This window comes from Montipora foliosa, chromosome 14 (assembly GCF_036669935.1).
Source record: "Montipora foliosa isolate CH-2021 chromosome 14, ASM3666993v2, whole genome shotgun sequence".
In the NCBI taxonomy this organism is placed as follows: Eukaryota; Metazoa; Cnidaria; class Anthozoa; order Scleractinia; family Acroporidae; genus Montipora; species Montipora foliosa.
Window position 1 is genome coordinate 17,755,771 of NC_090882.1, and position 16,189 is coordinate 17,771,959.

Here is a 16,189-nt window from a genome sequence, read left to right on the forward strand (position 1 = left end):
CCAGTCTGGTGGCTTCTGTAGACGAAAATGGCCAGAAAAGGCACTTATAAAATGATTACCTACCAGATTTGAGCCAACTCGCTCGCTTCCTTTCGGAACACAAACGGTTGACATTTGTCACGTGATGATCTAACATGAGCCCACAAATACTGAATACAGCATATGTTTCAAAAGTACTTACCTCACGAATATATTCTTAAATATTATGTATTTAGTATGTATTTGTATATGCTATATATTTTAGCTGCAAATGTAATGTCTTGAAGATATTTTCTGCTGTAGTTATTCTGAAATTAGAGATGAAATAAAGATTATGCACGTATGCATGTTACCTTTAGCAGGGTGCGTGCGCACACTTTGTAATCTGTGACTCCAGTGCTTAGCAAATGAGAGATATAATGACTTTTCCCTTGTATATTTAAGCCATCGAATTCTTATGCTAAATTGACAAGGGCGGTCTGGAGCTGTGAGTAGACGTGGGATTTGTTTCATATGGTTCAGGGGCCGACATATCTCTCCCTCAGTGCCGTACCGGGAGGTGTGGTCGGTAGCAGAAAGCAGCGAAGGGCCAACTGCGTCCAAAAGCGATCCCACGGGCCAAATTCCCGGGATGACTCGTTTAGTATGACGCTCCAGCGCCATGTCTGGAGGTACTGCGTTTTTCTCTCCTGTTCAAACATTCCTTGAGCGCATGCGTAAATGTTCTGACCTACCGATACCTAGCCTATCAAAAATATTAGCATGCTGGTTTTTACTAGCAATTGACATTTCAATTGATTGTACAGGCATAAACTTAACGTCAGAACCGTGCGTGTCTGGTCTTCCCGAGGTGAGAGGTGGTTTCATGCAGACTGGGACGCCTAAAATGCTTTGTTGTCAATTGTGGCGTGTTCTCTCTGGCCTTTCTGTTTACAAAATGCTGGACCTACCGATACAAATTGAGCAATTTGTAAAATTTAAAAAAGTCAATCGACGCTGTATTTTACTGGTACCGTTAGAACAAGGTGGCCCGACACCTTGTCATGGAATGACAGAATTACCCAGAATTTTTTCTGAGCATGAACGAGGCAACATAAGAAGCACGAGAGGAAAAAGTGAGCAGAAGATCTCTATCCAGACTCTAAGGAGTAGCCCTGGTGTGTGCTGTTAACGTAGTCTGTTGATTTCGGAACAAGTTTTTATTATAGAAAATTCGCGACAATTAGTGCTTTTGTTCTGTTCAGTGCTCGGAGATATTAGCTACTGGCTACTCTAAGAATCCGAGGGTAAAAAGTGATACCTACCTACCCCTACCTAGAAACAAGTTGCCATGAATTGCAGTTTTCTTTGTCTTTGTCCTCTAAACCTCACTTTCAAGCTGAATTCTAAAATATCGAGAGTGGCCTATTTCCTTGATCCCACATCGTTCAAGTACATCAATGTTAGGTATCTTATCCTTCCAAGTGATGCCAGAGATTTTTTGGAAGCATCTATAATGGAATTGATCAGGGTGTTCTTATATGCTGGCTGAACCAGGTCCAGGATTCACTGCTGTACAAAAGAGTAGTTAGTACCGTCAACGGTCTGACCGTAGTCTGTGATGTAATGTACCAAAGGCAGCACTTGCTTTACCAATACATGGTGATGTGATTCTATCGTCAATCCTGGTGTTCTGTGAGAGAAAACCACCTCGGTAGCAGAACGTCTGCACAACCTTCAGCTGATCGTTCCCTATCATTATGACTGGATCACGAGGTGGGCTACCTGGTAAAGGCAAAGGAAAGGAACTTTATTAATTTTAGTCGTTCCAGCACTGGAGCACAAATTGGGGACACTGTAGACTGAAATTTACAATTAACACAAATCAAGTCAAATGTTGGTTTTTCGAGGAGAGGGGAAACCGGACTACTCGGAGAAAACCTCTCGGTGCAGAGAACCCGGGCCACATTGGTGGGAGGCGAGTGCTCTCACCACTGCGCCATCCCTGCACCCCAATCTGGTTTGGGTTGGAACATCAATTCAGTCTTTTTAATGCTAATGGCGAGGCCATAACGGATTGCTGCTCTGGAGAAATCATTCACGATTCTCTGCAAGTCGTCTTCTGTGTGTGGAATGAGAGGGCAGTTATAATTATCTGCGAAGAGCAGCTCTCGCAGAAGCAGTGCTTAAACCTTTGTCCTAGCGTAAAGGCGCTGAAGATTGACGATGCCACCGTCCTTTCTGAATCTGATCATGACTCCTTTGCTATAGTCTTTGAAGGAGCATTCCTGAGAACACTGACAATATACTAAACAGAGTTGGAGCCACAACAAAACCCTGTTTGGTACCATTTGACACTGGAAATGAATCTAAAGTATTCTCCTTGTCTGATACCCATCACATGCCATTATGCCCTCGTGGAATGAGCGAATGATTTTTACTGGGAAACAAATGGGCCATAAGTGCAACAGAATCTTAATTCAACTTGACTGTCTTGACTTACTTGTCACGTTATCGCTGTATCGTGTTTTGATCAGCTCAAGTACGCATTCGGGGGACTTGAGATCGTACTTCGGATTCTCTGAAGATTCTTTTTCTAAGGTTACAAGGTAAGGTACTTCATGATCAACTAAAATAAACCCCGTTCACATTCAAAGTCGAACTCGAGCATACGTGCCTTGTGTGAACACACCTATTCTCTCCATGTAGCGAAAGTAGCCGGCCCGGCGTTGATGTCTCAAAAAGGCTTTTAGTCAACGAGGAAACCTTAGCAGATATACTGAGCCGTAATCAAGGAGAATATCCTAGGTGCTCGAACATTCATGAAGAAGTAAATCAAAAGATTCCGTCCCCCTCCTTCGAAGAACCTTCGTATTCTAACGGATGGGTCGGATCGAGCATGAAATGGAGGCTATTGCCAGAGAATCGTTTCACATGCAAATTATTTCCCACGCATTAGCCTACATTTCATGCTAGATCCAGTCTAACTGAGAGAATATGAAACTGACCGGCCTTTAATTCAAATTTGCAACAATTAATCATGCTACGGTCCATATCGTGCTTGACTCGACAAATGTTGGAATATAGATGACACGAGTTTCCTTGTGCAAGGAGAGAAATATCACACAAAGAGCGGTGACAAACATCAGTTATAAACGCATACTTGAAATCATCTTTTAGTTGACGTTTCGTTTCTGTATACATCTTCAGAAGTGACGGTTAATACAAAATTGGAGTTTAAATATACGATCACTAACTTATTAACCATTAACTAAGCCACGCAGGCTACTAGGCTATTAAGTAACAACAGAGGTGACAAAAACTAATAAAGACACAGCTTTTCGCTGCTGACATATTCATTTAAGGTCGGCTTTGAGGTCGCTGTTTCTGTGTTATTTCAGATAAAACTGAGATCGCCAGAGAAAAAGAGTATTTACGACAAGGAGAGAAACCTACAAAAAAACACTTCAACAAAGGGATATATTTTCAGGAGCATTTTAAGTTTGAAAAATTATGTCAACATTTCATTTACCGTAATCTCTCGTGTCTGCCCCCTAGGGATAAAAGAAAACAAAGCTAATCACATTCACAATTTCCGCTTTTCCGAATCCTCCTTCCAGATTTCATATTTCATTGCGCAATTGATTGAGAGGGGGTTGTGTTGAATTGAAATATACGTCGCCCCAATCACGACGGCGCGAAAACTGTCCTGGTCAGTTTCCATTTCAAATTTCCTCTTGTTTGGTGGATCAGAGTCTTTTACGGAGGAACTGCCTTAAAACCCACGCTTTTGCCGGGGAAAATGAATCTCACCCAAATCCTCGAGGCAACGGTTTCTCCAGGTAAAGTATAAGGCTGATTTTCTGTATCGTTTTTGAAAGGGAATGTTCGCGGAAAGAAGCACATGGTATCACGCTCCAGACCTTGTACGACTGATGTTTGAAGATCCGGAATAAAAAGAGGATATAATTTGATGTTTGTTCCATCACTTAGATCAAAATGAGCTACAGCAAGCTCAAACATATCTGGAGCAAGCTGCCCAAGAAAATCTGGTAAGCTAAAGGCCAGTCGTTTCAATGATATTCTTAAGCTTATGTTTCATTGTTTTGTACATTGTACACAAATCACTACCGGAATTTGCATTGTATACTAAATTTCCATATTTCATTGCTGTTGTAGCCTGTGTTTTCCTAATTTTCTTTTTCTCATCCTTTGCGCTAGCCTCAATTTTTAGTGGCCCTTGTAAACGAACTAGCGGATGGAGGGAAATCTCAAGTTGCAAGAATGGCGGCTGGATTGCAGCTCAAAAATTATCTCACCTCGAAAGATCCTACAATTAGAATGCAGTATCAACAAAGATGGCTCACTTTAGACGATCAAGTCAAGCTCCATGTAAAACAAATGGTTAGTAGATCGGGTTGGGCTTGATCTCTGTCTTGTTAAGTCAATTTTCGTTCATTTGCCGACTTTTTCCCTGCCTTTGTGTTTCAGGTGATCCAGACTTTAGGGACGGAGAAAGCGAGACCAGCAATCGCTCCACAGGTGAAATTCTGTGTTTTTCAATGCAAAGAAACTTAAATAAGTTGTTTACCCAAAAGTGTGCATCATCTCAACTTCTGTGCACATGAATTTTGATCTTGCAGTTACAATTATTATGTAACGATTCATTCAACTACTTTGTTTGACGAGGGCCAGACAACGTCTTTTGCGTAAATGACTTATTTTGGTGATAGGTCTGAATTTTATTTCTGAAATGTTAAGTGACACCTGTGAGATGGGCTTCTGGAAGGTCAGACATTTTCTTGTGACCCAAGACTGTGCTTTCCTTTATCGTGGGGTTTGTTAATGCATGAAGACTGACTCCAAATAAATTATTATGGAATGGATAAGACTTCTTAAGCTGCAATGAGTGCTATTCTCAAGTGTTTCACTCTTGCTCCCCTTGTATACCACTCACTACAGCTTCAAAGAAGACTTCAGCCATTCTACATTAATGCATCGCAAAATGCTGCAACTCTAGCGTATTTCCAGCGGGCGTTTCTCTGCCCCGAAAAATAGCATCTGCAAAACCGAGCTGCAAAACGATTTCTGTGACGTAAAATTCTTAGCCAATCAGAATTAGGCTCATAAATCTCCAGAACCAACACGCAGGGAACACACAAAGTACTTGCGCGTTGTCCACGTAAACACTAGTAAGATTAATGGCGGGCAATGTGGAGGATATTAAAAAAGATTGTGAGATTTTTGGTATCTAAAAGTTAAGTAGCCACCAGGACCCGGTTGTTCAAAAGCAGATTAACGCTAATCCCAGATTAAAAATTAACCAAGGAGTTCATTTCTCTATTCGCAAATGCTTTTCAATGTTGATATTCAGCAAAACTTTACATAAGAAGAAGTAAATCTTGAAAAACAAAAATAAGCAAAAGAATCTTTCACCATGAAACATGAACATGAAACAAAAGTTTACGCTAATCCTGGATTAAGGTAATCGGCTTTTGAACAACCGGGCCCAGGAGGATTCGATCAAGTATGTTGTGGCCAAGAAGAAACTCAACGTTTTCATCAATTTACCTACACGATTTGGAAAGTCCTTGCTTGTGGTGTTTTGGATCGTGCGGTGCTCTTCTGGGAAAAATATTGTCATCGTAATTTACCCATAACCAATTCTTTTTGGATTGTTTTACTACAATATTCTACAGTAAGATGTCCTTTGGTCTCCTTTTCTCTGACTCTTGTAGAGACAATGACTTCAATTTAGCGCCTTGAGTTTCCGCTTTAGGAAGCGGTGTTGATGTAAATATTTATACATTAAGCTCTCACTGAAACTTCCAAAGGCTTCTTTAAATGACGTTTTGTGGTCTCCGTGGGACAAAAACAAGCGCTAGAATCGGTGAAGGGCTAAGAATCCCCAAGGAAAACCGGCTTATGCATACTCCGGGGCTTAATCAGCGCTCAGGCCGATTTTACTGGTTTCTTTCCTGTATAGTTTTACTCGGTCAAAACATTCGAGCAAGTGTCACCAAAACTTGGACATTTCTTTGCCTCCAGTGCGCTTCTTTAATCTTAGCCGATCTCTAAACTCAAAGAGTAATGTCACTGTCAAACTGTCTTTTAAGTTAGACCTCAAGCTCGTCCACTTTACGAACAGCTTTCTTGTATCGTAGCGGTCGATAATAGCATTTCGTGCGGCAGTTAGCCCACATAAATCGGCTCGAAGTATCAAAGAGGAGATGTCCAAAACACTCTTACTAAACACATTTATCCTCACCTTTGCAACCAAACAATTTGTCCGTCAAAGAATGCAACATTCGCCGCCGCAGGGAATCTTCATTCTTTGGCGTTTCACTCATAGCTGTTCGTTTCAAAGGTTCGCTAGTGACAACGATAACACGAATTGCGCAGAGATCACCCGACTCTCTGTTCTTTCATGAAACGTGATTGGCCAGACGTTATTTTTCGAGGGAGAGAAATGACCGCCGGAAATATGTCTGTGTCCGCAGGCTACTGCAACTCTTGAGACCCAACTAGTTTGAATGGTGGATTTCCCTATCCACTGGATAAATAACCATCCTTTGGAGACCTGAAGTGGCTTTGACAAGGCTTTTCTGCTGGATGATATTAATTTTTATGCAATGCATACCCTTTCCACCTAGACCAGATTTGAGCCCAATAAGCTTTCTGAAGTAAAACGTTTGATTTACACCAAATGAAGTGTGCTTTATAGACTTGCTGTAATCACACTGATTAGAACAAATCCTGTCATTTGCTTTAACAACTAGGTTGCTAAGCAGTAGTAGTAGTTTGATGATTGACACATGCATCCTGGAGCTTCCGTCATTGCAATTGGCAGCTTACTCCCAGATGCAGACCAATCCCATGGGTACCAACCTACAATGCTCTGAGCACCAAGAAGACAATATCTGTGGCATTGATAATAGCAATAGTTGGTTGAGGGAGAATGAGAAGTCGCTGCATGAAAATGTTTCCTCTTGCTGTTGCAAAGATGAATTTTCCCCATTTTTGGGTGAAGTTGCCTGGTTCAACTTTTGATTTCTTTGCAAATTGTAAAACTTTGCTGTATTGCAGAAGTATTTAAAATTTATCTATTTGGTACGTTTCTTTTTCAGATGTAAAAATAGGAAAGGTTATAAAAACATTTTTTCTCTACATAGGTAAAAGAAGTGTTGCTGATGTTTTTGTTTTTGTATGTGCAGTGTATAGCAGCCATTGCTTGTGCTGAAATCCCTAGTAGACAGTGGTTGGAAGTGACAGATGTCCTACAGAACATGGTTGTTACACCTGGTAGTACAGATTCATTAAAGGAGCAAGCTCTGGAGTCAATTGGTTACATTTGTCAGGACATTGTAAGTGTTACTTTCAATGAATTGGCTCTATAATTCACTTGGAGCTCCTCCCATACAAGAAAAGTAATCAATCAAATTAGAACAAAAATGATATTTTCACAAGAACAACCCACAAAAGGAAAAAAGGTCCTCTAGTCTTATAATCTTTAACCCTTTCACAGGGCAAAAAACATTTGCTCGTCCGCCCGTCCGAGACAAGTACTCTTGTATCTTGGATGAGTGGATTTTCAAAAGGGACGAGTAGAGTTTGCCAAAAAAAAAGGTCTTTTCTACTGAGGTCTGAGTTTGGACTTTGTAAATCTAGCCTGAGTTTTGCGAATTTTGGTTTCTTTTCATGGTAACTTACCCATTTTTGCCTCTGTCTCCCGAGAATATCTGGCTCTGTTGTTTCGGTAAAGACTGGAATCCACATTCCATATACAGAAATTATGATCTCGTTTGAGACAAGACTTTGGACTTTGAAAGTTTCAGGAATCAATCCATTTTATCTAACTTTATACAGCAATCATAGCATGTGCCATTATCATTAGCTAGTAAATAGATAAGTATTTTGCTTCTGGCCAGTTGGGATGGAAGTTGTTTTGTGTTTTATCATTGATGTTTCCTTGACCATAAAAAGCCCCAGTGGGAGTTGTCAATTTAATAATTATTAACGCCCACGTCGCCAGTGGAGGGTAGGTGCCCAGGAAGCCTGGGGGCTGCAACCGCAGTCACATCCCCAAGGCGCTAGAACACCCGACTGGCCTGCCCAACCCGCAACCAAGCCACGAGCCCCCCGCGCCAGGCCCCCCTAAGGCACCCGTCACACTTGAGCCAGATAGCTCAGTGGAATAATAATAATAATAATAATAATAACACACACAAAAAAAAAAAGAGCACAAAAAAAAAAAGAAAGAAAGGGGGGGAGAGGGAGGGAACGCCGAGAACCACTAAACTCCTAAACCGACTCACAACGCCACGCCAACAAACACGCTGCAAGCACATTGGACAACGCATGCACTACGCAGGAATACCGCTGAACCATGTCAGCCCCAGGGCCCCCCCAACCTAAAGAGTGCTGCAAACGCTACAAAAACGCATAACAACGCTGACAAACGCCTGCAAAACGCTACTGACCGGACTAGCTCCCGGTCGTGAACCATGTAACTATAACAAACGCTACAGAACGCACCAAAACGCTGAACAACGCTACCAGACGGCCAAGACACTAACAACCGCCTGCAAAACACTACTGACCAGACTAGCTCCTAGTCGTTAACTATGTTAAATTTTATTTAACTATATTTAACGCCCACGTCGCCAGTGGAGGGTAGGTGCCCAGGAAGCCTGGGGGCTGCAACCGCAGTCACATCCCCAAGGCGCTAGAACACCCGACTGGCCTGCCCAACCCGCAACCAAGCCACGAACCCCCGCGCCATGCCGAAGGGATCTCCGGGTAAGAAGAACCCGGAGCAAGGGGGCTCGGGGCAACTAGGCCTAAGCCCCAAAAGCCCAAACCTGAGGCACCCACCCCCGCTGGTAACCAGAGAAATCCACTACCTGTTACGCCACCAACTGGGAGGAAACACGGACAATGGAACTAACTGGAGTTCTGATATAGATCTGGTATGCCTCGCTCGACCAACGCCCCAAGGTTTTGATCAGGTGATCCGGAACACCACGTGCCGCTGCAGTGGTCGCCGCCCCAATCCGGAAACTATGGCCAGAGTAGGCGCCGGAGTACCCAGCCCCATGTAGGGTAGACTGCAAAAAGGATGATAGCTGCTGCCGGGTAAGAGGACGACCATCACTAAACAAGAACAGGGGCCCTGGAGCAGACCCACGCAGAGACAAGTACGTGCCCAACGCTGTTATGGGGCACACAGAGCCCGAGCCACGCCCCAAGTAGATATCACAACCCACACGGAAGGGGTCTGTCTTGGAACACTTGATACGGACTTTGAAACAAGAGGGATTCACCAAGGAGTCCGCTTGCAGGTCGCTAACAGTCATATGGGTGTGAGGATCAAAGGCCGAGTTGACCGTGAATTCGCCCGCACGCAAAAACCCAAAAAATGCCAAGCAGCACGCAGCCCACAACATCACATGGTCTCTAGTAGACAGGTCCAAAGAGCACTGAATGACCTTCAGATGATCAACGGTGATAGGTAGGCGCCTGGGTGACACTGGACCTTGAACTCGCTTAATACCCCTTAGCAGACGCTGCAAACGAAGACAGTTGACTAGCGGGTCGGGAAGGCCATGGTCAATGTGAAGGGAGCGCACTGCTGATAGATAGACCTTGATGGAGGAATGGTTCAGGTTGTCGGCCAGGAAGGAAGCAAAGCGCATGAGAGTCTCCTCAGTGGCTGGGGGGATGGAGCCATCCTGGTTTGCACGACCATCCTGGCGGCAAAAGTCTGTAAATCGACGTTGGGCGGATCGGTACACTCGTCGGGTGGAAGGTGCAAGACCTTGGGTAAGTAAGAACCGACACTTCTGAGTCAAGGCATCTGAAGCGCTGCCAGAAGGGAAGCAGGAATAGGAGACGGGGTTGGGTCGGCCTGTGGCTCCAGGCGTCTGAACCGCTGAAATTGGAATCGAGAGAGTGCATCAGCAACTGGATTAGCTTTGCCTCGAACAGATGAAGCTGTAAATGAGAAGGAATGATGGATGGCCAGCATAGTCAAATAACGCAGCAACACCATTAGGTTTTTGTCCCGCGAGGTGCCAGACTTAAGTACAGCCACCACAGACTCGTTGTCACAAAAGAACTCGACCCGCCGAGATACCCACTGACAGCCCCACAGATAGGCTGCCACTACAATTGGGAAGAGCTCCTTGTACGCTATGGATGAGGAACTTTGTGCAGCTGACCAGGCACCAGCAAACCAGTGGGATTTAAAAATAGCTCCATAGCCCAAAGAGCCCGCTGCATCCGATGAGACCTGGAAGTCCGGGAGAGGTGCCCATGTGGGCATGCAGAAAAAACTGAGGCCATTCCAAGTTTGGAACAGTTCCCGCCACCAGGTTAAATCCCGCCGAAATTCCTGGTTAAGCCTAATGGGGTGATCATCACGGCGAAAGGCACAAAGCAAGTCGATCATCCGGCGAAGGAATGTCCTACCCTGTGGGGCGACCTTGCAGGCGTGATGGAGATGGCCAATCAGGGATTCCAGCTCGCGACGTTTACAAAAACGTTTTGCCGACCACTCATCTAACAGTGAAACAATCCTATCTCTCTTGTCAGTCGGAAGGCGAGCCTGAAGGTTCTCGGAGTCAAGTTCAATCCCAAGGATTGTAAGACGAGTCGCGGGTCCCTCCAACTTATCTGGATTAAGGGGAAGGCCAAGTTTTGTACACAGACGAACGCAGGTTTGAAGGTTGTTGTGGCACACAGGGGACGCCGGTGGGCCCAAAGTGAGGAAATCGTCCAAGTAATGACGGAGAAATGTAACCTCATAATTGTGAACCAGGATCCATTCAACCAGGTCTGCAATGGCGGTGAAAATAAATGGTGCTGAACGCAGCCCAAAAGGGAGCACCAAATCCACAAAATATTGCCCACGCCACTTCATGCCAAGAAGGGGGCGATCGTCTGGGTGGATAGCCACATTCCGATATGCACTGGCCACGTCGAACTTGGCCATTAACGTTCCTCGACCCAGAGACATTATGCCATCAATGAAAGCATCCACTGAAACATACTGAACTGTAAACGGGGGCTTAGGGATGCCGTCATTGACGCTTTGCCCCTCTGGGGATGATAGGTCTAAAATGAGACGCCACTTCCCAGGCTGATTAGTTTTGGGGATCACCCCGAAACGACTTATTTGCAATGACGGAAGCGGGGGCACTGGAAAAGGACCTGCCACCCTGCCAGAAGAGACTTCAGCTTGCAAGTAGGAGTCAATCACTGATGGGTGCTCAGCAGAGCTACGCATGTTTGAAGATGCAGATTTGAGGGACACCAAGGATGGGTCAAAGCCTATCCGAAATCCATCCCGTATGCCAGAAGTCACAAATGCCACAGCTGACTTGTTGGGATGGTGGCATAATTCGGCTTGAAATTGATCCAACTGTAATGGTGTGACCTGAGACACCGGAGATAACGGGGCAAAAGAGACAACTGGAACGCTGGGCTTAACTGGAACAGAAACGGGAACTGAGACTGGAACTGAAACTGGAACAGGACAAAACAACTTTGCCAACTGAGGCAATCCATTCGGCTGGCGAGGCAACGCAATCACATCATTCAAACTATGTACAAACACAACACTGGGCGAACCTCGCCCCTCAGTACTGTCCCCTGCTCCCTCCAGGGGAGGGGGAGCGGGAACGGGAACGAAATCCAGCTGAGCGGGGAAAGGGGCAGTTAGCCTTGGTATGCTCTCCCTCGCAATTGCTGCAGTTGTGGCGGAACTTGCACTTCCCAAATAGCCACCGGCATTTCCCTTCATTCCAGGAATGGCAGAATGGTGTGCGTCGGTGGGAGTCTGGGCTGTCTGAGGAAGACTGAGGAAACCCGGAAAGGGAAGACGGCCTTGGTTGCAGTGAGGACGATGCTGGCAAACGCAAATGAAAACTATACAGATCCAAATTCATTTTGGACCAATCCGTAAGGCCCGAGGCAGCGGCATCCCTTCTGAAGGCCAGATCGTATTCAAGCCAAGCTAGACCTGGATATTGGCGGGCTGTTTGAATAATGAGCAGCTTATATCTGGTCAAGTCTAACCAACGCAGGGGGTGAGAGGCACACAGGACCAGCTGGAAAATCGTGAAGGCCTCAGTCCAAGTAAGAATATCCTTGATTTCAACCTGCCTGCGTTTTGCGTTGGACACCAGGAGTTTACCCTCCAGGAAGGTCTGTGGTTCCTGATCCCCAGCTCGGAGATTGACTGTAAGTAGATCCGCCAACTCCACGAACTGGCCCTCGATGATCTTCTTGGCCAATTTTGCCGGGACTGGTGCATGACCAGGACCAACAATGCAAGCCTTCTCAGACGTAGGCACTGATCCAGAGTTACCAAAACTTGGCAGGCTGCCGGATACACTGGGACTCGCGAATGGAGAGGTAATGGGGGCCATGAAGCGGGCCGAGCTTGAGTCAGTGATGGCTGACACAGGAGAAAAGGTAGGAATGAAGGCCGGCAAAGTAAACGTACCTGATGACGCCCCAAAAGCCATAGACGAGACATTGACATCACTAGAAACAGCAGTCGATCCAGAGGAGCTAGATGGAGTGACGCCAACAGAAGTGCCAAGGACGGAAGGGGGTAATGGCGAGGGGGTGCTCCCTTGAATCGAAGAGATGATAGTCGGAAGGGTGCTTCCAAGCGCGCGAACAACAGCCTCGGCGATCGAATCGACGGCCAAAGGCGCCACGGGGCCAGAGGGAGCCGTAGAAACCACCATCGGCGCGGGGGACAAGAGAGGTATGTCCTCCGAACGAAGTCCAGCGGACAAGCTATTGTTGGTTGAACGAGGTGGGTTCGGCATGATGTATGATCGAACACCAACCAGCGACGAGCGAGTTAGAGGCGACCACGAAAAAGAAGTGAAAAACGAACCAACAAACACGACAGAGAGCGAGAAAAAACCGCGGGCGATGAAGGACGAAATCCTTTGGCCACGCTAACGGATCGGCGAGCACACTACGGTCCAGGGACGAAAGAGCGACGAGTGAAGGAAAGACAAACCAATAAACACGACAGCCGCCGAAGAAAAAACCCTGCTCGATGACTGACGAAATCCTTAGAATTTATTCCTTTGTTGACCACAACTGGGAACCGCTACACTAAGCCCGCCAAAATAAACGTATCGGAGCACACGATGGTCCGAAGCACGAAAGAGCGATGAGCGAGTACAGACAAACCAACAGACACGACAGAGGGCGAGGAAACCACGGTCGATGACGGAAGAAATCCTTGTGTTTTCTCTATTGTTGTTTTTCTTTTGTTGACCACAACTGGGAACCGCTACACTAAGCCGGCCAAAGAAACGCCACGCTATCTGAGCGACGAGCCGACTATCGGAACTGGTACAAGAGAAGGTAACACGAACCACAACACGGCGGTGAAGACGAGATGGAGACGGTCGAAGATCAAAGAACTTCTATTTCAACCTGGACAGCGACCGAGATAGCCAACGAAGCGAGAAGAAGAATGCCGAGAACCACTAAACTCCTAAACCGACTCACAACGCCACGCCAACAAACACGCTGCAAGCACATTGGACAACACATGCACTACGCAGGAATACCGCTGAACCATGTCAGCCCCAGGGCCCCCCCAACCTAAAGAGTGCTGCAAACGCTACAAAAACGCATAACAACGCTGACAAACGCCTGCAAAACGCTACTGACCGGACTAGCTCCCGGTCGTGAACCATGTAACTATAACAAAAGCTACAGAACGCACCAAAACGCTGAACAACGCTACCAGACGGCCAAGACACTAACAACCGCCTGCAAAACACTACTGACCAGACTAGCTCCTAGTCGTTAACTATGTTAAATTTTATTTAACTATATTTAATATTATTATATTATTACCGTAAAAGTCCATTTATATAAGCCTTACCTTTTTTCTCCAAATTCAAATAAAAAATCGGGTTGTGGCTTATCTACAGAAACACCCAGGGTTGGAGTTTTCCAAGGACAAATTAATATTCATAAAACTTCTCAAGATGTCATTGAATTAAAACATATGACGAACTGAAAGCATGTTGTTGATCATTGCCTTCTTCATGAGTGGTGGCTCCTAAAGGAGCTGTTTGTATCTTGAAGCATTGACACTTTCTGGAACAACTGAACGCCAATCTACAGGCAATATCCATTCCTCCACAAAGCTGTTTGCTATGGTCACTGCGATGCATATCTTTCTACCATGTGTGAGAAAATGCCAAGACATTCGTGAGTACTCGCAAGGCAAATGACCAACCGTTTCATTGTGATGCCCAAACTCCTCGGCACATTTCAAAGCTTGGCTACTAAGCACTTGTGTGTATCATTTCAATCACCCTCACATATCCAACTTCATGGAGCTTCGATCTTGAAAAAAATTATGGCATTGAGAGAGCAACTTTTTTTTTATAGTTAACTCACAAAATAAAGGTAATGACAAGTGAAATTTTGCTATGTAAAAGACTTAATTGATGTGAAAGCTCGTAACAACCACCGTGTCAGTGTTTTGAAACCCTCCTTGTTTGTATACTAATGGACTTCATTGACCGAATGCAAAAATGGCTGCCAACAAATCATTCTTTTGTCTTTGTGTTAATAATATTAGCCTAACTAGCCTTGTTAACACGTGTAAAATTGAAAGAATTTGGACTGTAAAACGAGGCTAGTTAGGCTAATTAACACAAAGGCAAAAGAATAATTTGTTGGCGGCCATTTTTGCATTTGGTCAAATTATTGGAACTTCAAATTTTATCTTGTACATTTTACATTTTATAGCTTATACATGGACATTTACGGTATTATTCGCACTATACAGTACCCCTTAACCTACTGCAAAATACAGAGGGAACTTATCATTTATTTATCCCACCGTATTTTTTTAGCAACATTCTATCATTGTACAAGGGGGCTGGTTATACGTCAGAAGTAGTATAATGGTGTCTCACATCCAGGTCTAATGAATTTGAATGAAAGAGAGAGTGGTGGTGGGGTGGATTTGTAGATGATTTAGGACATCATTGTTCTCTGATTGCTTTTTATAGGAACCAGAGCATTTAGTAGATCAGTCACATAAAATTTTGACTGCTATTGTATCAGGAATGAGAAAGGAGGAACCCAAGTAAGTCTTTCTTTGGAGGTCTTCATCTCAACAAGTGAACTTTAACAAGACATAAAGTCCTGGGAGGAGTTTCTTAAAGCTTAGTTTCCAAGACTTGAAATAATGATCATTGCAGTTATGAGGCAGGGCTTGAAATTGCAACCAATACAGTTTCATTTTTTCCCTTTGCGACTAAAATATCTGGAGAAGTCTCAAATTTGCTACTTGCTTTCACCTTCGCTCTTTTGAAACAAAACGGTTAACAGTTGCGACTTTGATGCTACTTTTGCCAAAATAAATAAAGAAATGACAAAATTATTTTGTTTCTTGCCGTGAATTTTCTTGCAATGTGAGAAGAGTGTAATTGTAGCATAATTTAGCTGCGATGTTACATGCGCAACTCCATTCCTTTGATGTTATTTGCCATTTTCAGCGGTTTCTTTGCACGCAAGTTTTATGGGCTCATAATTGTTTTGGCAAACCTTGACAATGCAATGCAGCGTGATGATTTTGCAACTGGATTTTTTCATTAATTTCAAGCCTCTGAACTGGCATGACGTCTTCTTAGATAACTGGTGCAGCTGTGCTTGACCAAATGAGCTATCGAGCCAAATGTTAGCTGGCCACTTTGTGAGTTCATTGTAAACTCGTAGAGGATGCATATGGATATGTGAACTCTAGAATATGAAAGTCATATAACTGTTTGAATTAATTGCAGAGAGAATGTTAAGTCTTAAGATGATAAGTATTGGTTTTGAGTGCCACATTAATTTATTGATCTCATGAATTTTTCCTTGAAGATTAAAAGCACTTCATAAAGAAAACATGGTTAAAGCTTCAAAAATTGGGGTTCAACTTTTACACAAGGAGTGATGTTTTTCATTCCACTAGTTACCAATTTTATCATTATAATTTTTTCTCTTGTTTACAGTGTTCAGATCAGGCTGGCAGCAACTAATGCACTGTTAAACTCTTTAGAATTTTCGAAACAAAATTTTGAAAGAGAGGTACTTTTCATCTCCTTTATTTGATATTTACAGCTTTTTTGAAGATAAGTTGTGAATTCCTGTCCTCTGCTTGTAAAATTTTTCTCTAGGTTGAACGCAA

The 16,189-nt window shown here is 44.3% G+C and overlaps 1 protein-coding gene across 1 annotated transcript in view; it reads left to right on the forward strand.

The window, feature by feature from the left end:
• The first annotated feature begins 3,655 nt into the window (after nucleotides 1–3,655).
• The window catches only part of LOC137984730 (importin subunit beta-1-like), a 30,242-nt gene continuing 17,708 nt past the window's right edge, over nucleotides 3,656–16,189 (forward strand). Inside the window, exons 1-8 of the mRNA XM_068831993.1 lie at nucleotides 3,656–3,800; nucleotides 3,952–4,010; nucleotides 4,180–4,362; nucleotides 4,450–4,500; nucleotides 7,173–7,322; nucleotides 15,027–15,103; nucleotides 16,014–16,089; nucleotides 16,179–16,189. The exon at nucleotides 16,179–16,189 is cut by the window's right edge and continues 49 nt beyond it. Of these exons, the coding sequence (XP_068688094.1) occupies nucleotides 3,761–3,800; nucleotides 3,952–4,010; nucleotides 4,180–4,362; nucleotides 4,450–4,500; nucleotides 7,173–7,322; nucleotides 15,027–15,103; nucleotides 16,014–16,089; nucleotides 16,179–16,189 (647 nt within the window). The 5' untranslated portion in view covers nucleotides 3,656–3,760. The remainder of the gene's footprint in view (nucleotides 3,801–3,951; nucleotides 4,011–4,179; nucleotides 4,363–4,449; nucleotides 4,501–7,172; nucleotides 7,323–15,026; nucleotides 15,104–16,013; nucleotides 16,090–16,178) is intronic.